General features: G+C 37.9%; 1 protein-coding gene across 4 annotated transcripts in view; it reads right to left on the bottom strand.

Moving 5' to 3' along the window:
* WAC (WW domain containing adaptor with coiled-coil) overlaps nucleotides 1-20585 on the bottom strand; it is a 61171-nt gene that overhangs the window by 7381 nt on the left and 33205 nt on the right. For 3 of the 4 annotated variants that reach the window (XM_035902410.1, XM_009647005.2, XM_035902411.1), the window contains exons 7-10: nucleotides 15181-15426; nucleotides 12932-13054; nucleotides 11756-11904; nucleotides 6502-6620 (exon numbers count right to left, since the gene is read on the bottom strand). In XM_035902410.1, coding sequence (XP_035758303.1) covers nucleotides 6502-6620; nucleotides 11756-11904; nucleotides 12932-13054; nucleotides 15181-15426 — 637 coding nt within the window. The remainder of the gene's footprint in view (nucleotides 1-6501; nucleotides 6621-11755; nucleotides 11905-12931; nucleotides 13055-15180; nucleotides 15427-20585) is intronic. The other variant, XM_035902412.1, reaches the window with a different exon arrangement.

The following is a 20585-nucleotide window of genomic DNA, read 5'->3' as shown; positions in this document are numbered from 1 at the left end:
CTGCTGCAATAACTAAAAAAGGTGGATATCACTTAGGTGAATCTTTAGTAAACTGGTATGACTGACTAATCCCAGTTTGCAAATACTCTTGGATGCTATGCTCTCTAGGTAAAGCAGGAGGGGTTTTTGTTTCATTTGTATCTCTTCTCTCAATAAAGCTATGATATAAAACCTGAACACCTAACATTAAGCCCAACAAGCTACAGAAATTCCCCCAAAATATGCAAAAATCACTGATACTTAAATTGACTTTCCCTGTGTCCAAAAGCCCAGGTATCATGGCCAGCATGAACACCACTCTCATTGTATGGATCCAACCACATTTGACACAACTGCCAGAGCTGCAGCTACATAGTTCTGCTATGCATAAGAGTTCATCACTGTTCTTCAGCTTCCATATTATCAGCAATAGACAACTCCACTGCAACTTTCACCAGCATCAAAACTGCTATTTGGTGTATCACCGTCATCAAATGAAGGATCAGAATGTGGGGGTTTGTGTCCTTGCAAGCATTGCTATCCAGGTGATCTGATCTTCTTAGGAAACCAGAACTAGCACTGGTATATAACTCATGGTGGGGAAGCTTAGAAGCTGATGTTTTGGTGCATGCCCTTTTCTACTCCCCCATCCCTTGCAAAAAGGGTCTCTACACTCTTATTTCCCCTTCCAGCATTTGTTCAGCCACTCACACGCCCCTCACACTCACGAAGAGGGACTCCGTTCTTCTATTTTGCTAAGAAGAGGTGGGAGCAGCACTACTTATCCATGCAAACATGGACAAGGACAGGTCAGGACGAAAACAGTCTGCTCTGTCCTCTCCACCCTTGTAAGGGAAGACAAAGGAAGCAGTAATCTTGAGCAGGACAAAAGAACATCACTAGCACTGTAAGAGAGGTGGTACCTCACCATTACAATGTTCTTTGGCACTACATATGCTGAGAAATAGTAGTACTAATTGTGTAAGTAGCTAGCCATTACTCGCAAGATTATGTTTACAATCATTCTCCAACTGGCAGCAGCTTTTCAACACAGGACATAATTTCAGTCTATTTCTTAAAATTCTCTTACTACTTGCCTGCAAGTGATATAAAGTAATAGGAAGAAAAAACAAATCTGAGAGGAATCTTAATTCATCACCCAACCTACCCCCTCGAGGACTGAAAACATGCTAGCATAACGCAACTATCTTTACAGTCCAATGCCCAGCCATTTATCCTAATCACTCACACTTGCAAAGAATTACAGCAGGTTTCCAAACAAACAGCCAACAAATTAGGTACAGCACACTCCTCTGCAGCATCAAAGACTTTAACCACATTCCTTCCAGTACCCCTAAGCTTGTTTAAAAGCTTAGAATATTAAAAAAAAAAATATGCAGAAAGATTTTGGCAGGCAGCTTTGTTAGAGTTGTATACATAAGTTTCCCTTGATTTCAGACAGCAGAAGTTGCAAGAGGGAATATATGATATAACTGGGGAAAAAAAAGAAAAGAAAAAAAGGTTAGAGAACAGCTGGGTTGCCCCTCTACAAGGCAAAGGGACCTAGAGACAAAGGACATGAAAAAGGCCAGGACAGTCAGACACTTTTTTCTGCCTGGGTTTTTATGGGTATGGTCTGCCCTCAGGCCTCCCACATGCCCAAGCACATCAGCAGTCAGTGTGAGTAAAGCATTACCTACAGCAGAGGAAGAAATTAAGGAGCTGTTAAGCCAACTGGACATATGTCCGTGCAACCAGATGGTAATGCACCCCAGTGTAATCAGGGAGCTGGCCAGTATAACTCAGATGCTTGCATCATCTCAAAGCAGCATGGTGAGCAGGCAAGTTTCCTGATGATGAGGAAAAAAAAGCAAACGTTCAAGCCATCTTCAAGAAGCGCAAGGATGACAACCTGGGGAACTACAGGCCATTTGACTTTAGTTTCTGGGAAAGTCTTCCTGGAAGGGATTCCAGCTACATGACAGACTAAAAGGCAAAAAAAAGAGCCAGCATAGATTTACCAAGGGGAAATTATGCCTGACCAAGTTTGCTGACTTCTATGATGAGGTGACTGGCTCAGAGGGTAAGGGGAAAGCAGAAGTGTTGTTTACCTTGACTTCAGCAAAACCTGTGACATCATCTCCCATAGTACTGTTATAGACAAACTGTTTACTTATCTAGCCCATATTTCATGTGTAAGGTGGGTGGAAAACTGAATGAACTGCTGGGCTCAAAGGCTGCAGTCAGCAGTAGAAAGACCAATCAAAAACAAGTGACTAGTGCTGTCCTTCACTGATGAACACTGGGGCCAATACTGTTTAACATTTTTAGTAAAAACCAAGACACACAGTGCACCTTCAGTGAGTTTGCAGATGACACCTATTTGGGGAGAGCAGTCAATAGCTTGGAGGGTAGGTTGTTACTCAGAAGGACTTGAATGGGCAGACAGGAACAAAGTTCAGAAAAGGTAAACGCAAAGCCCTGCACCTGGGGTGGAATAACCTCGTGCAAAAATACTGGAACAACCCCTGCACAGGCTGAGTGGGTAGTAAGCAGCGTTGCAGAAAAGGACCTGAGGATCCTGGTGGACAAGTTAAACGCGAGTCAGCGATGTATCCCTGTGGCAAAGCAGGCCAAGCACATGCTGGGCTGTATTAGTATCCCGGTTTTGGCTGGCATAGAGTTAAACTACAGCAATTAGCAAGAGCAAGACTGAAGAAAGCAATTCCTCCCCTCTCTTCAGAGCTTGTAAGATCTACAGTACCTGAAGCACTGCGTAGCGCAGATCCCAAAACCAGACAAGAATTAAACTGCTACACCAAAGGAATCTGGCAGAAGACCACACAGATGACTAGGGGGCTGAAGCACAATGCCTTATCAGGGGAGGCTGAAAGCATTGGGTTTATTCAGTCTGGAAAAGAGAAGGCTGAGGGAAGGGCATAGAAGTATCTTCTTACTGTTTTTAACTACCTAGAGCATACAGCCAGACTCTTTTCAAAGATGCACAGTGATAGGACAAGACGAAAATTCTAATTAGACATAGGAAAAAACATTTCACCATAAGGGTAGTCAAACATTAGAATAAGATGCTCCGTGATATTCAAAAATCACCTAAAAATACCTTTAGCAATTCAAATTTGCTGGTCCTACTTTGAGTTGGGACTTGGACTAGATCACAATTAGAAATTCCTTCCAACTAAATTATTCTATGTTTCTATGTATTGATACAGCATCAGCGTACTGATGGTGCAGAGAAGAAAGGGTACATTTATTAATTAAATAGAATTGAGGCATCACCTTCAATGCTTATTTACTCCTTAGTTCTAATAGGAGCCAAGTTACCCTATGAATTGCCTCCTCTCCATTTATCAACCTGGCTTTTCTGACTCCTACTTCATCAGTAAAAATCACTCCAATACATCAGAAATGTTTCAGGAAAATGAATAAAATCTGTGTGTTTCTCAAAAATAAAGTTGTATCTTAATTATGAATAAAACATACTGCCACAAAATATCCTAGCACTGCTATGTTGGCAGCAGGGGGAGCTACGAATGCAATGATAGACAGTTCCAAACTACTGCTGTATTTTTAAATGCTTCAGTAAAGCCAAACACCTGCCTTAACTGCTGGATGAGTTAAAGACTATGCCACAGGTACAAGAATACTTTCAGAGAGGCAAAAACATCTGTACAAGAGCATGAAAACAGGATGCTTCTGAAATACACTACTAAAAACTATAAAATCTTGTAAGCCTATAAAAAAACGGGAAGAAACATCTCCCCCTCCAGCAGTTCTGCTTTTTCTAAGGCCAACGAAAAATATTGCCAGTCCTTCCTGGAAATAAAGAGAAACAAGCAACCTGATGAAACTATTAATTATGGAAGCACTCATTTAGTTCAATTTTTAAAGCAGCCATAATTCATGGTGTGTCTTTGGAATCATCTCTTACAAAAAGACTCACTGTATGCCTACATTGCATTAATTTCCTAACTTACATGACTGAAACACGCACAACTTTAAAGTTATCAATAGCTATTCACATATTTCTTAGACAGTGCTTCCTCCCAAACAAGCTGAAAATAATTTTAGCTCCATTCGCTTAGAACTTTTAGTAATAGTAAAAGCAAAGGAAATGTAGTTGTGACTATTTCTGCACAATGAATCAGTATTTAAGCTGTAGAAAAAAGCAACCCTAATTCACAGAGCCTTTTTTTGGACCACCCGTCCACAGTCAGGTTGCTAAGTTGTTGTTCGTTCCTATAAAAGAGGGAGTTAGCCCCAAGAGCAGTCCTCAGTCTGACTGACCGCTTTCACCTACAAAGGAATAGTCTGTTCTATATCAATTCAGAAATACTGCCCAGACACATGAAAACTTCTGCAGATGAATAAATCTGAGCTGGTCCACCTTCATTCAACTCCACTGCAGGGAACAGAAGAAAATACCAGTCACACATTTTCTTTCCAAATTGCCTGTTACTTAATCTTCCATTTTTTTGCAAACGAGACACTTTTGAAAGAAACAGAAACACATGAACTTGCGATACACTACCGTCATACCACTGCCACAAACGTGTAACATTTTGAGAGATCTAGAATACTAAACAATACTAATATTGGCACAGTATCTTTGATACCAGGCTGCACACTCCTCTATTTGGGCACTGCCTCCTGTGCCTCCTCCTCAAATGCAGGACAGTGCTACCTGCACGACCGCTCTACCTCAGCAGTATGGCTGCTGGGACAAAGTCAGTTTCCCTTCTCCAGCAAAATGCTGATGCCAAGCAGAGCAATGGTTTGCAGAGGGCCAGTAGGTCCCTAAAGGGAACTCAATGTGGGTACGGGTTATGCCAGAGTAGAGAGTCCTATAACCCAAAACAGGGGGGGAGACACCACAGTACAGTGTATGGATTAGCAAGCCAAATGCCCACCAGCACCACTTCGCACAGACTCCAGGCGATAGTGAATGTTTCTGAGAATAAGACTATATTCCTTAGCAAGGTTTCCTATGGGGAAAGGGTGAAAAGGGTGATAAGCAAAGGACAAAAGGGTCCGCAAGATGGACAGCTATTCCCCAAAACCTCACTGCTCCTTATAAAAAGGTCTAGTCCCCTTATTAAAAAGGCTTAGCTGGTTGCCAAGTATAATTTTATTTTTGGTACTGTAATTCAGAAAGATTTAAACAGCACCCACCATAAATACTAGAGACTGGAGCTGGTACACTATGTCTTTATTCTACCCATAGAGGAAATAAGTTGTAGGTGAGACACCTGTTAAAGATTAGAATCAAGTGTCTGTAAGACAGCCAATGTTAACAACCAAAAACTTATAACTTGCTTCTGTTTGTTCCCTCAAACTGATCAATATTACAGTGTCTCCAGTAAAGCTAGCCACTGGCACAGGACCATCAAGCAAACAAACAAAAACCCCACCTCCAAAAAAAAAAAACAAAAACAACACCCCAAACACAAAATACCCCTCTTCTCCCCCCAAAAATCAACACAAATTTGAAAATCTAGTAATAACTTTGAGCATTGATGACATGTAATCGAAGGTCCCCTTTATTAGTAGTTCCAGAAGGGCAGATAAAAGGACCTCGCTATTTTGTGATCTGAAAAGCACCACCACGTAGCTTCAGGTATGCTGACAAGGAAAGACTGTCGGGGTGGGGTGGGGTTGTTTTAGTATCATACCATGCACCTTATTTAACCACTCTAAAAATCTAGCTTTTAAGAAATACAACACCTTGTAGATTTATAGGAATCCATTCTGATGATGCACTTTTAAAAAAAGTCAACCTGCAATCTCTTCCTGCCACAGTTCTAGACCTTGACTCCATCACAGAAGGATCTTAGGACAAATTTTTGGTTACAGCCCCTGGAACCAATATGATAAAGTGCACAGCATCCTACACAAGCAAAAGCCCATCTTCCCTAAAAAAAAATTCAGACAAGATACAGACTCTAAACCCTCCTTGTAAACCCATGGCTAAACGTTCCTATCATGCAATGTCTGAATACACTGCAATGCTAGAAAAAAGTCTGGCCAAGAAAACGCATTTGTGAAACTTCATTTTTTAATGCTTTTCATTAAAGCAGCAAAATCACCTGATAGACAAAAGTTCTTATAATTTAAAAATCAAATTACACTACACAACAAACATCTAACACTAAGCAAATTACACAGAGTTAATTTAATCCCATAACTGCACAGAAAGAAACAAAACCTCCAAACTCAGAAACCACAATACAAGGAATCACTTGTAAAATTGACTCTAGAGTGGCAGGGCAGATATATTAACTCTATTTTACTTCTGTGATTGGAACTCTGGTAGTGGTCCTAAAACGGAATATCTACTACATTAGCTCTGTAACAGATACTTAGCTGCATTCTTTCAGTAGCAGCAGAGTTAAATCATTCTTTCAATAAAAAGGCCAAAGAAGAACCCACAAATTGCAACACATACAACATACATCAGATCCAGAGCAAAAACAGAGGACAGCACAGAGAAGTATTTCAATATACCTTGAGCGCTGAAGACTTCGCGGAGAGGCAGGCTCATGACCTGCCTGCTTGTCAGCTATTACCGGCTGCTGAGGTGCTGCCTGTGAAGCTGGTCCTTGTTTAACACCTGGAGTAGCAACCTGGAAAGTTCAAAACTTCATTAGATTTCTTCTTTCACCAGAAATATCAAGTGTAAGAACCAGAGGAAAACAAGGAAATTACAAGTTACAAAACCAGTGCGTTTTTTTGATACAATGTCTTTTGTTGATAGAATTTTTATACTCTTCACAAGGTGTTTTTTTAAAAAATCATCTCTAGTTCCACAGCTGTGATACCTTTTTTGACTAAAATAGAAAGAGAACTTAATACACATAACAGAAGCAAGTTTAGATCCGCCTTGTCAAAATACTGCAAGTTTATTAGGCAAAACAGTTCAACCCATTTTCAATTTTGAGCATATCTTCCATGTGAGCACCAAACTCGTTTTAAACCTCAAAAGAATTGTTCATTATCCAAATAAAAATTTTCACTTAAAAAGTTTCCTACTTGAAAATACATTGCACAGTGTCAAGAGCAGAATTAGGTCATAAAGGTATTATAACATTTCTATCAGAAATAGAAAAATAAAAATCTAAAGCATATTTATCAGTCTGCTACTCCCCCTTTTTAACTGTTCTGTCAGTTTTAAACTAATGAATGACTACAAAAAAAAAGTCACCAGTAGCTTTTTGCTTTTCATTTGTAGTACACATTCACATTTAAGATCTTAAGACACCATCAGTAAGATACAGTCATCTTTCTGTGAAGTCGGGAACTACAGCAGGATGAAAAGTTTGGGAATATACTAGTGTCTAAGTTACAGAAAACTGAGTTAAAGATTTTTATTTTTTTCGTCCCATACTCTGCATGCCCCTGTCCCTTTTAAAGAACAGAGGAAGCAGCTCCAAAATTTATTTATTGCCCCCCCCGGAAAATCAAGCTAACAATTTTAAGAAAGAGGGAGGGGAAAAAAAATGGGGTTTAGGGATTCATAAAGACAAAAAACGTAAATCAGGCAGCCTGTCAGGCATTTGCTGACATCGCTGGTGTAGATTACTAACTAGGTCATCTGAACCTCCAGAAACTCTCAGTTTCAGAAACAGACTCCTGTGAAACAAACCACAGAGGGCAAGTCAGACAGTATCTGCTGAAGTAAACTCAAGATGTTAAGTTCATTTATTTAAATACACAGGAAATCTTAATGTAATCTCAAACCTACTTTTTTGTGTAAGAGGAAAAAGTCACCTTTTAAAATTACCATCAAAAGCCAAAAAAAGTATGAATAGCACACCAAAATGTCATGGTTCTGGGAAGGTAAAGCGGGATCATTGTAAAATCACTCAGTGTGTTGAAGTCAACTGAATTATATAGTTAAGGGGGGCGAAATAGTAGCAGTTTATAAATTGGTTTATGAAAAAAGACTACCTGAGTATCTTTATTAAATGTATGACATGAAGAACTTTGCTATCAATGCCTGAAATTTGCTCACCCTGTAAGCAAACAAAAGGCCGTTTGAACAGAAGGAACAATTTCAAAAGGAAAGTCCATCAGAGATAATACAATCACCTTGTGGATCCAAACTGGAAAACTAACCAGCTCCTTGACTGGTAAAAATAAAAACAAAAGTGGATTGTAAATTAAAACTGGGATTTGAGAGATACATGAGTCACAAAAACTCTTTAACTATTACCTATTTTCCAAGTGTTTCAAAGACTGTAAGTAAGTGTACCAGGAACAGAAAAATAGTAAGGACTAAAGAAAAAAAAAGATTTCCATACACAACATTCTCACTAAGCTTGACAGGTCTGTCTTTACAGAGTTATTCTGCAGAAATTGGGAACGGTTTCCAACCACACAACACAGGCACAGCTAAATAGCAAAATCCAACACCTAGGATCCTAGAGTCTGTGACACCTGAGCTGCCATGTGCATACAGCACACCTCTAGCAGACATACCAGCTTGAGCTTAAAACCAGTACAGAAATGTTCATGAAGTCTGAAGTAACAAGCCCTGCTGTGCAAATGGCACTACACTGTTCCCAGAGCCAGCCCAAGTATGCGGGCATCTGGCACCGGGCTCTGCTTGCATGGTGCCAGTTCAGCTTTGTCTACGCCTGCTGCATAGAAGCACCCTAAGCCAAGGAGCTTGTGCTCTGAAACCAAGCATGTCCTGGCACAGCACCACATCTTGATTAGGCATAATTTACCTCAAACTCTTAGAACTGGATAACTTAACCTGACTGACTGACATATCCAAAGGACTACCAAAACAGCCATGCTTACGCTGGAGCTATTATCACCTAAATTCTCTTCTCAATCCCACCTTATTTAACTGGAAAAGCATCCGCTGCTAAATCAGAATTTGTTACTTCTGGGACAAACACACAAACAATTCATGTTAATATTTCAACAGCTCTGTTGTTAGCACCAGATATGAGGAACACAAAAACCAAGAAAAGCTCCTGCCATCAAGCATTACTACTAATTCTGTTTAGCTGATCAAGATACCTAGAAAATAGAAAGCTTTTATCATTATGATATCCCATTGTAGTAAGAGCTATAACTTCCTCACAGTAGGATGGGAGTGAAAACTTGCCAGTGCATATAACAATACACAACAGTCCATCAGGATTAACAGTATTCTGAAGCAGAGACATTATAACTTACAAGTAACTCAAATTTACTGAACTTAACACTTGCAACCACATTATATGTGCTTCAAAAACAAATCAGATGTACAATCTCACCTTGTTGTGGTGCAGTCTTAAGGAAAGATTGATTAAAATATAGTAATTTCAAAATGTGTCACAATACTCGCATCAAAACACAGACATTACCACTTTCAGAAGAACTGCTATATATGTATCAATAAAACACACAATACCTGCCTTTGAAAATACCAGAGGTGAAATCCTGCATGCCAAGTCACTAACTATAGGCAATCGCAGAGCCCTGCATATCAGTGGAGATTCTCATATCAAACAAAGCATAAAATAACCAACACTTTTTTTGTTGTTTTTTGAGGAGTGGCAGCCTTGCTGTAGTTACAACTTGCACCGGATTCAGATCAACTCTTCTCAAACTTGCATTTAGCCTTTAAGTTTTTTTTGCTTCTACTGAAAACCCAAGGGAAGGCTTGTGTATCCAAAAGCATATGCAATTATACAGTTGGTCTACCAAGACAGATTGGCCCTACTTACAGTACACTTGGCTTGCCTTCACTTTCTCTTAAGGCATAGTTTACTACCACACCACCTACTTCATTGGTATAATATTGGCCTTTATATGGGGTGAGAGGCAGCGAGTTCAAGTTTGTCTGCACAGTTCTACGAAAACAAGCATAGAAGTCTTGGGGAAAAAAGAAAATCCTGCTGAGCTTGTCCTTCCTTCAAGTTTTCTTTCAGAAAACACTGTAGATAAAGAAGATCCCAAAGGATAAGACTTTAGCCATGTTTCTAATGCAGCTGATAATCTGAACTTTATAAAGTAGATCCAGATCTCTGGGTTGTAGAGACCAGAAGAGATCAAATTCCAGTTACTGACAGTAAACAACTTAAGATTCTTTTTGATATCCCATGATTGAAAAGTGCCAGACGCCTCCCTTCTGTTTCAAGTCTGCTATTTGATAATTGCATTGCTTGTCACCTAGCTATGGGATGTGACCACATAGATTCAGGATGCACTCCAAGGGCAGAAACAAAGACAGCAAGCAGGTTTATACACACAAGGCTTTCACAATTCATTGTACCACTGTCAATCACAAAAAACTGGAAGAACCACTTGTACCCATGAAAAAATTCAAATGCAAGAAAATGAGGCATGTGGACCAGAATGAGGAATGTAATCTGTCCTCCTGAAGATAAAAGTATTCCTTAGAGGCTTTCAAGACATAGAGGTTCTCTTCTGAGCAAAAAATTGAGAGAAAGATGACTTAGATAATCGGGGGGGTGGGGGGGGTGTGGGGGTGCAGAACAGGGATTGTAGCACAAAAAAAAAAAAATAAAGGGTAAAGAATATCAAACAAGACTGGCCTCACCCTTATCTTATGCCGATAAAATACTACATACACTGAGCAACATACTGATAGACTGGATTAAAATCCAAGTGTCTCAATCTTGAAAGAAAGATCTTTCCAATGAAGAGACAGGACAAGTTCCCATTGCATGAAAATAGCAAACCTCTAGTAGTGGTCCAAATCCTTCTCAACAGACTGCCATTTTTCACAGCCAGAACAACACTGTTAACAGCTAAATTTTTGTTTTGTTCTTTTTTTTAAACTTGTCTGAAAGTCACAAGACTGGTATGCCCTGCAGCTCTACCTATCACTACAAAACTATCACCCACCAGAGGGTGCAAATCAATAGCTCTGCCTTCAGTCCCCTTTAGTAACAAAATCCTCCTTCATAGTAGGTCCTTTAACATAGTATCTCTTCCAACCCTTGCTCTATAACATAAATCGCAAGACTTCAAACAAGGAAAAAGAAAAACCCTTACAGAGAAATTAATCTTGAGTGCTTTTAATTACATCTACTTTCCCCACCTGTACACAGCAAAACAGTCTCTGATCTGCTGGACAGAGAAAGAAAGTAAGTAAATAAATAAATATTCTCAGCGTCAACTGTATTTATTCCTCAATATCACCACTTGTAGGATATGGAATACTGAGCTCAGATTCTGCAAAATACGTTTTTCATCTGAAGAATAGCCCACTAGAGGGATCACACACACACAAAAAAGTTTAAAAGACAACTTTATGCTTTCTGATTTATGTTTTCTACTTCACCCTTAGGAAGAACCTTAGGAGCTTATTTGTTAGCTTCAGGTAATGTTTCCTAGTCACCGATCCAGTTACTAAGGAATTCTGAATGAATGGGGGTGAGGTGACAGGAAGGGAAAGGGACATGAAGTTATTGACCTTGTAAACACCTAGAACATTTCTAAACCAAATTTCAGATTACATCAAGTCAACGTCCCCAAGAATTTCTTTCCCATTCTAAAAATATTTTATTGGCTAAAGTCTAGAGAACTGTTATCAGCTGTTGCCTTTGAAGTAAGTTTCTGTTTCCATTTAAATACATTAGAGCCACTACAGCATCCAGTTGTTTCTGTTTCTATAGGGAAAGTTTTTTTATCATACTATATATAACTGCTAGCACATGGATATATAGCAGCAATACCTAATTATTACCTATAATGGTTTCTTACTACAATATGGCATAAATCAAGAGGAGCTTACCTTCTGCTGTGATGATACCGGTGGCGTAGTCATCAAAGGTTTAAGTGGAACGGTGTTAGTCTGAGGCGTGCTTATTCTTGGAGATACATATGATCTTGGCGATGAGGCATCAGATGTTAAAGACATTGGAGACTGATTAGATGGCTGAGCTGCAAAGGAAAAATAAAAGGTTGTTTTTAATAAAATCTCATCCTATCTTGAATGTGAATTAAGATTTTCTTTTGGTACTTTGCAGTATGCTGTATAAGATAACACACAAACATACTCACCTTGAGATGGGGCAGGGCAGGGAGGGGGAACAACTGGAACAATCAAATGTTCAACAACAACCCTAACTAAAGAATTGTATTTTCCCCAAACTCTCCACTTCTAAAAATTGAGGGGAGCGGGAAAGAGAAGAAGCTACTATGCAACGCTTTTTACACATGAAGGGACCAAACTAGTTTCATCTGCAATTCCTATTTCAGAGTGCTCAACTCGATTTAACCAAAAGAATGCATGAACAGTTCATCTAGAAACTTATTCATAAATTCTAGGCATCTACCAAGAGTCCCCCACCCATGTTTTAATTATTGATTAAAAATAACCATTAGCATAATACTGCGTACCTACTGAAAAACATGACTGCATCTGTTGTTTTGGTTTAAGTTTCTAGCTTTATTAAGTTATAAACCAGAATGTTTTGAAGATACCTGAAGGAGTACCTTGCATGGAAGCTGAAAAATACTATTTACAGAAGATAACACCCCCCCCACCAGACAGAATAAACTTTAAGAAGCTAAAGCCTCCCCCAAGAGTGGTTGCACAGCACTACAAAAAGGGTGTTCAACCAAGGAAGAGTTGTGTTTTATATCAAATATTAAATGTCTAATTAAGGTTCAGAATAAACTGAGAGGGTCTCACACATGTTTCACGTTATTCATATAGAGTTAGTTAACATACAAAGAAAATCCCAAAAGGTGAGACAGAGAAGCCCATTTACTTAGTTGCATGTCAGCTTCCTGCTCCCCAAGTAACAATTTCTTATCCTATCTCTGGAAAAAAGAAGTCATTCGACATCCTCCACACCAGATGGCCAAAGATATAACTACAGACAGCTTCTGCAAGTTTCAATTGTATCAGCCTTTATAAAATGCAACATAACAATTTTACATAAGTGAAAAGATGACTGAATACCTTGCGTAGACAGTTGTGCAGCTTGAGAAATTAGGGAAGTGATATTGAAAGCAGATGGTCCAGCAGTAAGAATTTTATGGAGTATAGACTGCAGAGAGGCTTGTGTCACAGCTGCTGTTAGAACTAAAAACAAACATTCTGTTTTACTGGCAATTCTAGAACATCACTTTAAACTGTTCAAACTGGCTAAATACATTTAAGCGGCATTTTCTTTCTGATTTTGTTCCCATATCACAATAGTCCAAAGAGCCACATGAACTATTTTTCAATGACTTGAATGCAATTTATGAATGCTTGTCTAACCAAGTCCTTTATTTAGTAGTTTTATCTTTCAGACATACACTAAAAAAAGACTTTTGGAAACTAACTCTTCAGCTTGACCTTATGGATAAATAATAATTCTTGTAAACATAAAAAAAAAAATGTTCAATTTGTTATCGTAGTAAACAAAATGTGCAGGGTTTTTTTTAAACTACAATAATTAAAAACCAAAACAAAACCAAACCACCAAAAAAGCAGTATCACTTTAACTCACTAAAAGAGATGGGGGGATGCAGGGGGAAAGACTTCCTGTTCAAGGAAAAAGAAAATATCTTTCAAGTTAAAAATCCAGACACTTGGTGTTTCTTCTTAAAAAAAAACCCAAAAACAAAAACAAAAAAACACAACAAAAAAACCCCCAAAACCAACCAACAACAACAAAAAAAAAAACACAACAAAAAAAAAAAACCAAAACCAACCAACAACACCACAAACAAAAAAACCCACCCACAAACTTATTTGTTTCGGGTTTAGCTGTTCCTGTCCTCCCCCAACTAGAAAAAATTAATAATTTTCAAGAAACTGTTTAAAAACTGCACTACACAGGAAGAGCATCTTACAGTATGAGCCAATGAGACCCACCTTCTGAACTAATCTTTTCAAAAAGGCCTACAGGCTCTGTGGGATACTTCCTGAACACGCACTACCCATGCACAAGTCTGAAAAAACTGACTCACCAGCACAAACACAGAATAACTCTGCATCATGTGCACAGTAAGGGCAGTCCTGCTGCACAAGGTGAAGTCACGCTGCCCACATGGACCTGCCAGCCAGGCCCTCATGCCATCAGAACGATACTTAACACTCTTGTTCCATGACAGACACAGCTGCTGCTCAGACATGGCAAGAGAAAATGACTAGGAACTTAAATTGGCAGCTCTCTAATAAAATACAATTGGAGTCTTGATTGGACCTTTCATTTTTTAACACAACCAACCACAATACTCCTACTTTTTTAGTCCAACCTAGCACACTAGTTTCCTCTGCAGACACAAGCTTTTAAAAAAACAGTAACCAACTCACCTATAAGTACTAAATGAAGCCATATTTGCTGATTCAAAGGAAGTCAATTGACAGCTTTTCCTTATAATAATAATGTGCATAATATACATAATGTACATAATATTTTACTTTCATGGTTCACACTTTTTAGAAGTTAATTAACTCTGGGTACTACATGTAAAATGTTTTGCTTTCTATTTAAATTGGTCATCAGTGCACAAGAAGTTCAAAGAAGCAAACAAAAAATCCCACACTACTTCCTTCATCAGTAACCTGCCACATTCAGACACATTAGATAAAATTACATTCAAAATGCATTAACTCCACCTGTTCTTGCAGCAAAAGGCACTATAGCTGGTTCTAAATTTTCTTCTAATAAACTAGACCAATGTAACAACAATTTAAGGGATCCACTGACTACATCCACAAAATGTAACTTGCTAGCAAAATTACTGATGTGCTATCTTTATTGAGAGAGGCTAACATGTTCTGTTAAAGAAAAAAAGTGGATAGGCAACAAGATTTAAGAAACCCTAGAAGTTTCAGTATTTGCAAACACACATTATTAGAATAGCAGCACAAACTACAGAAAACAAAGAACATTGCATGAAACAAAAGAACAAAAAGCTCTAACTAAATTTTGTGCAACAGATGAATGCTGATACAGCGATTGAGTCACCAGCCTCAATTAGACTGCTCACATACATCAGCATTTATTAGCTTAACAACCTTAAACGTTACTTGGCTAATTTAGAAAAGTTTAACAGGAAAAAACGAAACCAAACCAGAAATGATCCCCACTTCACCTAGGGATTCACTTATTCACTTTTCATTTAAAGTAAGGCTTGCATTTACTACAGCTTAGTATCCAATAATGCACTAATATGTGTAAGTAAGAGATTACATCAACTTGAAAGAATCCTTACCTTCATTTATTTTGGATATATCTACGCTAGAATTATTAAGCTGCAAGGTAGCTTGCAGTGCAGGCAGCAGCTGTCGAAGGAGATTTGGGTCCTGAAGTAACGGAGGAATTGGTGATTGTGGGACAGGTGAGACAGGAACTGTAGGAGCAGATGAAGCAGGCGCAGAAGTTGGATTCAGGCCAGAAGCAGACGATGTAGAAGGAGTTGTGCAAGAATGGGATACAGACTTGTCCACTGATGCAGACTCTGAACAGAAGACATACAATAATTTTAATTTTCCCCAATAATAACCTGACAACTTCTCACTAGTACAATACTCATACTAAATTCAGAAGATCAAATGCTTAACTATCATTACAAGAAAAAAAATAAACATGAATATAACAAAAATTGAAGATTTGATATTTAGTATAATTTAGGCTATTGAACCCAATATATATTAGGAAGACACGCACATGAAAAAACCCTTCCACTTCAAGGTACTGGACTGAAAGCTGCCAATATTGCAAACAGAAATTTTTTTCCCCTGATTTTTAGGATAAACATGGGCCTAAAATTCCTTAGTGATTTTTTCTTTTACAGTGCATATACTCATATTCTATGTTTTTACCCATGATTCCAATCTTTCTTTGGAAAATATACTATGAACAAAAACCTTATAGTCCATGGACTTTACAGATAAGACCAAGTCCATCATACACAATCCAGCTGCGTTACTCAGGATTCAAAGATGTGATAATGAGCTGTACTAGAAATGCAAAACAAGAGCTGTTAACATCCCCACAGCAGAGTGGAAAAACATCTAAAAATGTCTCTGCCCATAATTAATTTCAAACTTGTTAGCTTCTCCCAAAGCACCTAGACCTATATCCTTTATTTTATTAATCTCATGTTAGCAAATATCAACACTTATTATCCACAGAAATGCTTAGTACTTCAAGTCAATTATACTGTATGGCAATTTGTTCTAATTAACGTTAGTTAATTAATTTTAAGTTTGACTTCCAGTTAACCTGAAAGTTTTGCCTCCATTCCAGTACTGTGAACAGATGAAGAGTGGATGAAGAGTGGAAAGATGGATATGGATCCAAGATCTCACCCAGGATTCTTGCCCATAATATTGAAGACCTAGATTTTAAACCCACCTCAAACTGGGCAGAGAATGTCAACCTAGATATGCCACATTACAGGCAAAAATGCAAATGAAAGCTAAAATAAGTGGCTGGGAAACTCTTTTACACTAAAGGTGTGTTTGGGTTTTTTGTCTTTGGAGAGATGGTCAAGGTAAGAGGCAAGTTTTAGTAAAGAATAAAAATTAAAAGGTTTTGTTCTGTTTTACTACTTAAGAATAAAATTTTACAAAACTTCTAAGAGCTTTTGTTTTCTGACAGCATTAATTGCAATTTTTGAGACTAATTTGGAGAACTCAAAAAAAGACTGACGTGAGCATCAATATGTACATTAAATGAGATTAGAAATGTCAGTGAAAGGAAAGGGGACTTCTGCTTCTATACAGTTACAGTAGAAATAATTCATACCAGGTCACAAATACTCAGAAAAAACATTTTCCAGTCAAGTAGCTGAGAAATCAAAACCAGAAAAAAAAAAAAAAGCTGAAGAATCCAAATTTGACAGCTTGCAAGGATGCAATAGCCAGGGCACACAGACGTATTTTGATGTTTCAGGCAAACTTCTAAAAGAGAGGCGGCCTTATCTAGTTACAAGCTCCTCAGGTCAAGGGGTTGGCTTTCAATGTATCTGTAAAGGGACCTGGTCATTTGGCCAGGAGCTTTCATAAGACCACCTTATAAATGGACACGAAGTGTTACAAAGACTGAAGAGGAAAAAAAAGCAGTTACAAAATTTTTATATGGTTTTCAGTAACACGTGACTAGGACAGTCCCCCTTAAAACAGTAATTCATTGGTAAAAGTCTGTTATAGAAGTACTACATACAAAATCTTACATTATGGTGTTCAAAGTAAACTTATCAAGACAACTGCAAGTCAAGACGCATTAAGCAAACAAGAATCTTATCCTACTAAACAAAAACATGTAAAGCTTAAATTGAACTTGGATCTGTCATAGTCCAAATACGGACAATGAGATACACTGGCAGACGAAAGCAAGGGAATTAAGCACAATGGGGAATGTTAGTACTTATATGTACAAGTCTCCTACCCTACAGTTTTGAGAACCTTGCAAAAAAACCAAACCAAACCCAAAAAGAATAAAAACCCTAATTTAAAAACAAACAAAACCAGAGAAAGATACTAAGCAACTGCCAGCCCTAATTTCAAAACATATTTAATGTAGTTAGGCTTGTCTTCACAGTTAGATTGTTATTTTAAGTAAAGAAGCAACTCACTACTGTATCATTAATTCACATAAGCAATACCTGAGCTTCAAACCACACCCCCATACCAAGCAGCTGGAAGTTTTTTTTCACCCATCCTGCAGTTTTGAACACAAAATAAACTGAATCAAAAGCAAACTCAAGCTAACAATACAATGATGACAAACCTTAAGACCAGTACTGGGTATTTAGTAATTTCTTGAATAAGAGGACTCAAAATACTTAATACAAAAACACTGAATTCCAAGAGGTCTGTAGAAGTACTTTAGTTTGGGTGAGCTGCTCTGCTACAAAAAATACAAACTGAATTACACCAAAACAACACGGTCCAGTGAATTCTTCTAGACTATTCTGTAGCTGTATTATTAAAGGTATTTTAGGTATGCATTAAAATATATCTACGAAAGATATTTTTTGTACAAACACGCAGATTAAACACCTAGAGAAACTGATGTGAAAAATGGTGTCTAACGCTAACACTCCAATCTTTTGAGATGGTTAACGTTACAAAACCAACAGTCTAAATGTTATGAAAGAACACATCTCTATGATCATTACTATCTACATATACATAATATTGTAGCTCTGTGTTATTCAACATCATAGAGGACGCAGAGTACAATGAATGCTCAGAATCTCACTGCACTTCACAAATGAAGCAATTTAAGTTTTTTTCATAGTGAAATAAAGGGTATAAACCTGTTTTCGCAAAAAAAATTGTAAAAAAATATTCGTGGAAATACAAGTATTTCTTCTTTGTATTAAGTAGCCTGAATGGCTATTTTCTTCTCTGTAAAGAGAAATTCCTTTGTGATGAAAGTAAAAATGCTAAAACATAGAGGCTATAGATTAGTTCTGTATAATCACAGCTTCCACTACTTTAATTTAAACCAACCTATCTTACTCCATGGCTTCCTGGACACTTGATTTCACAGAACTAAATCCAAGAAACACTGCCAATAAACAAAGCCTCTAAACATTTGCACATCCGTTTTTGTATAATAAAATTACAAGGGTTTAAAGCTGGTTTAATTTATGATGCTATACAGAACTTGCAAGTTTTGCCTTTGAAGTTAACAAAGCTAGTCAAAACTCCTCAAGATGAAAGGTCTGTTTCACAAAAATCCTCAGATATCACTCACTGGGGTGTGTGCATTTCCCCTGCTTTTTCTGCAAATAGACACAGAAATTTCTCACTCCCTCCTTTTCCTCCCTAATTCCCCCTTCTGATCTGCTTTGTGAGACTGTTTCATTGTACATTTTGCCACACAGTTAAGTTTACTTTTCAACATTTAAACACTATTCCCTACTTTCGAAAATATTTATTAGAATTTTTAAAAAATGCTTAGAATTATATAAACCTGCAATTCTTAAATGTATTTGAAGCCTCAACCACAATGAAACAGAGTCAAATGAACACATCACACCGAGAAAAGTTAAATACCTTTACAAATCTAAGTCCTTTAGTTTTACAACTCTGATATACTGGTCTCTACACCACTGTCAGTGTAAGTTCATGTTCATTAGCAAGCTGTCTGCAGTATTATGGCAAAATAAGTCTTTTCATTACATGGCAGTCATTCATAAACCTAATGTGAACCATTAATTCATCAATCAGACTAACTTTTAACCTACAACTGAAATTTTACAAACAGAAAAGGCAAGTTTGGTCTGTCTGTTGTACAAAAAATATTCTTAAAGAAAAGATGAACTGTGCTGCAAGGGCTGCAAAAGTCTTAGACTATGACCGAAGCTGCCTGCTATTTCCATACAAATGACTCTTCAACCTCACATAAAATTTCAACTATTATGATGAAAGTCCCAATATTATCATTTTAAAATAATAAAAATAATTTAAAAAATTAAAACCAAATGCAGAACATAGCCCACTGTGATCTTCTGAACTGCTAAAAACTGTGTTAATTAAAATTTCCACTTTAGCTCTTCCCCTGAATAAATAAAAAACAAAAAAATTCAGATTTTTTTAAATTTTTTTGTGATTTTAAAAATGTAACTTTGCAGTGATTTTTCTATGATAAGCTAAACACATTAAAGTTTTAACTTCTGGTGCTTTTAAGAAAACTTCTAAAAAAAAAAAATCGATCCACTTTGTGGCAATAATATGAAAATACGTGGTTGTCAGCATACTGTAAACAAGCTAATTAGACGCACCCTACATACAGAACTATAATATAGAACTAAACAAGTTTCTGGACCATTAATTTTAATCATATGGAAAAAAAACGAGCAAGAAATAAAGCCATCTTAAAAAAAAAGGAAGAAAAAGTAATCAGATGGCAAATAAAAACAACTAGATGTTGAGATTAACTTAAGGGGAAAAACTATTAATTGGTTTCACATCAAAATGGAGCAGGAAAAAAACCTTTTAATAATGAAAATAATCTTTGAAGACCACAGGGATTAGGAAAGAGCTTTCTATTCATAACCTACTCTGCTGGAGTATGACCTGCGATCCCATCTTTTGGACAAAAAGCGAGAGAAGTGTGAGTTATCAGGCTGTATCCTCTGTAACAAGAACCTGTATCATAGAATCACAGAATGCTTTGGGTTGGAAGGGACCCCTAGAGGTCAGCTAGTCCAACCCCCCTGCAGCACCAGGGACACCGCTAACTAGATCAGGTTGCTCAGAGCCCCGTCCAACCTGGCCTTGAATGCTTCCAGGGATGGGGTCTCCACTGCCTCTCTGGGCAACCTGTTCCGGTGTTTCACCACCCTCATTGTAAAGAATTTCTTCCTTATATCCAGTCTAAACCTACCCTGGTTTAGTTTAAAGCCATTACCCCTTGTCCTGTCACAGCTGGCCCTACTAAAAAGATTTTCCCCATCTTTCCTATAGGCCCCCTTTAGGTATTGAGAGGTCATAATCAGGTCTCCCCGCAGCCTTCTCTTCTCCAGGCTGAACAACCTCAACTCTCTCAGCCTGTCCTCATAGGAGAGGTGCTCCAGCCCTCAGATCATTTTTGTAGCCCTCCTCTGGACCTGCTCCAACACTTCCATGTCCTTCTTGTGCTGAGGGCTCCAGAGCTGGA

This window comes from Egretta garzetta, unplaced genomic scaffold, assembly GCF_000687185.1.
Source record: "Egretta garzetta isolate BGI_Z169 unplaced genomic scaffold, ASM68718v1 scaffold369, whole genome shotgun sequence".
NCBI lineage: Eukaryota > Metazoa > Chordata > Aves > Pelecaniformes > Ardeidae > Egretta > Egretta garzetta.
This window is presented reverse-complemented; position numbering and strand designations above follow the sequence as displayed.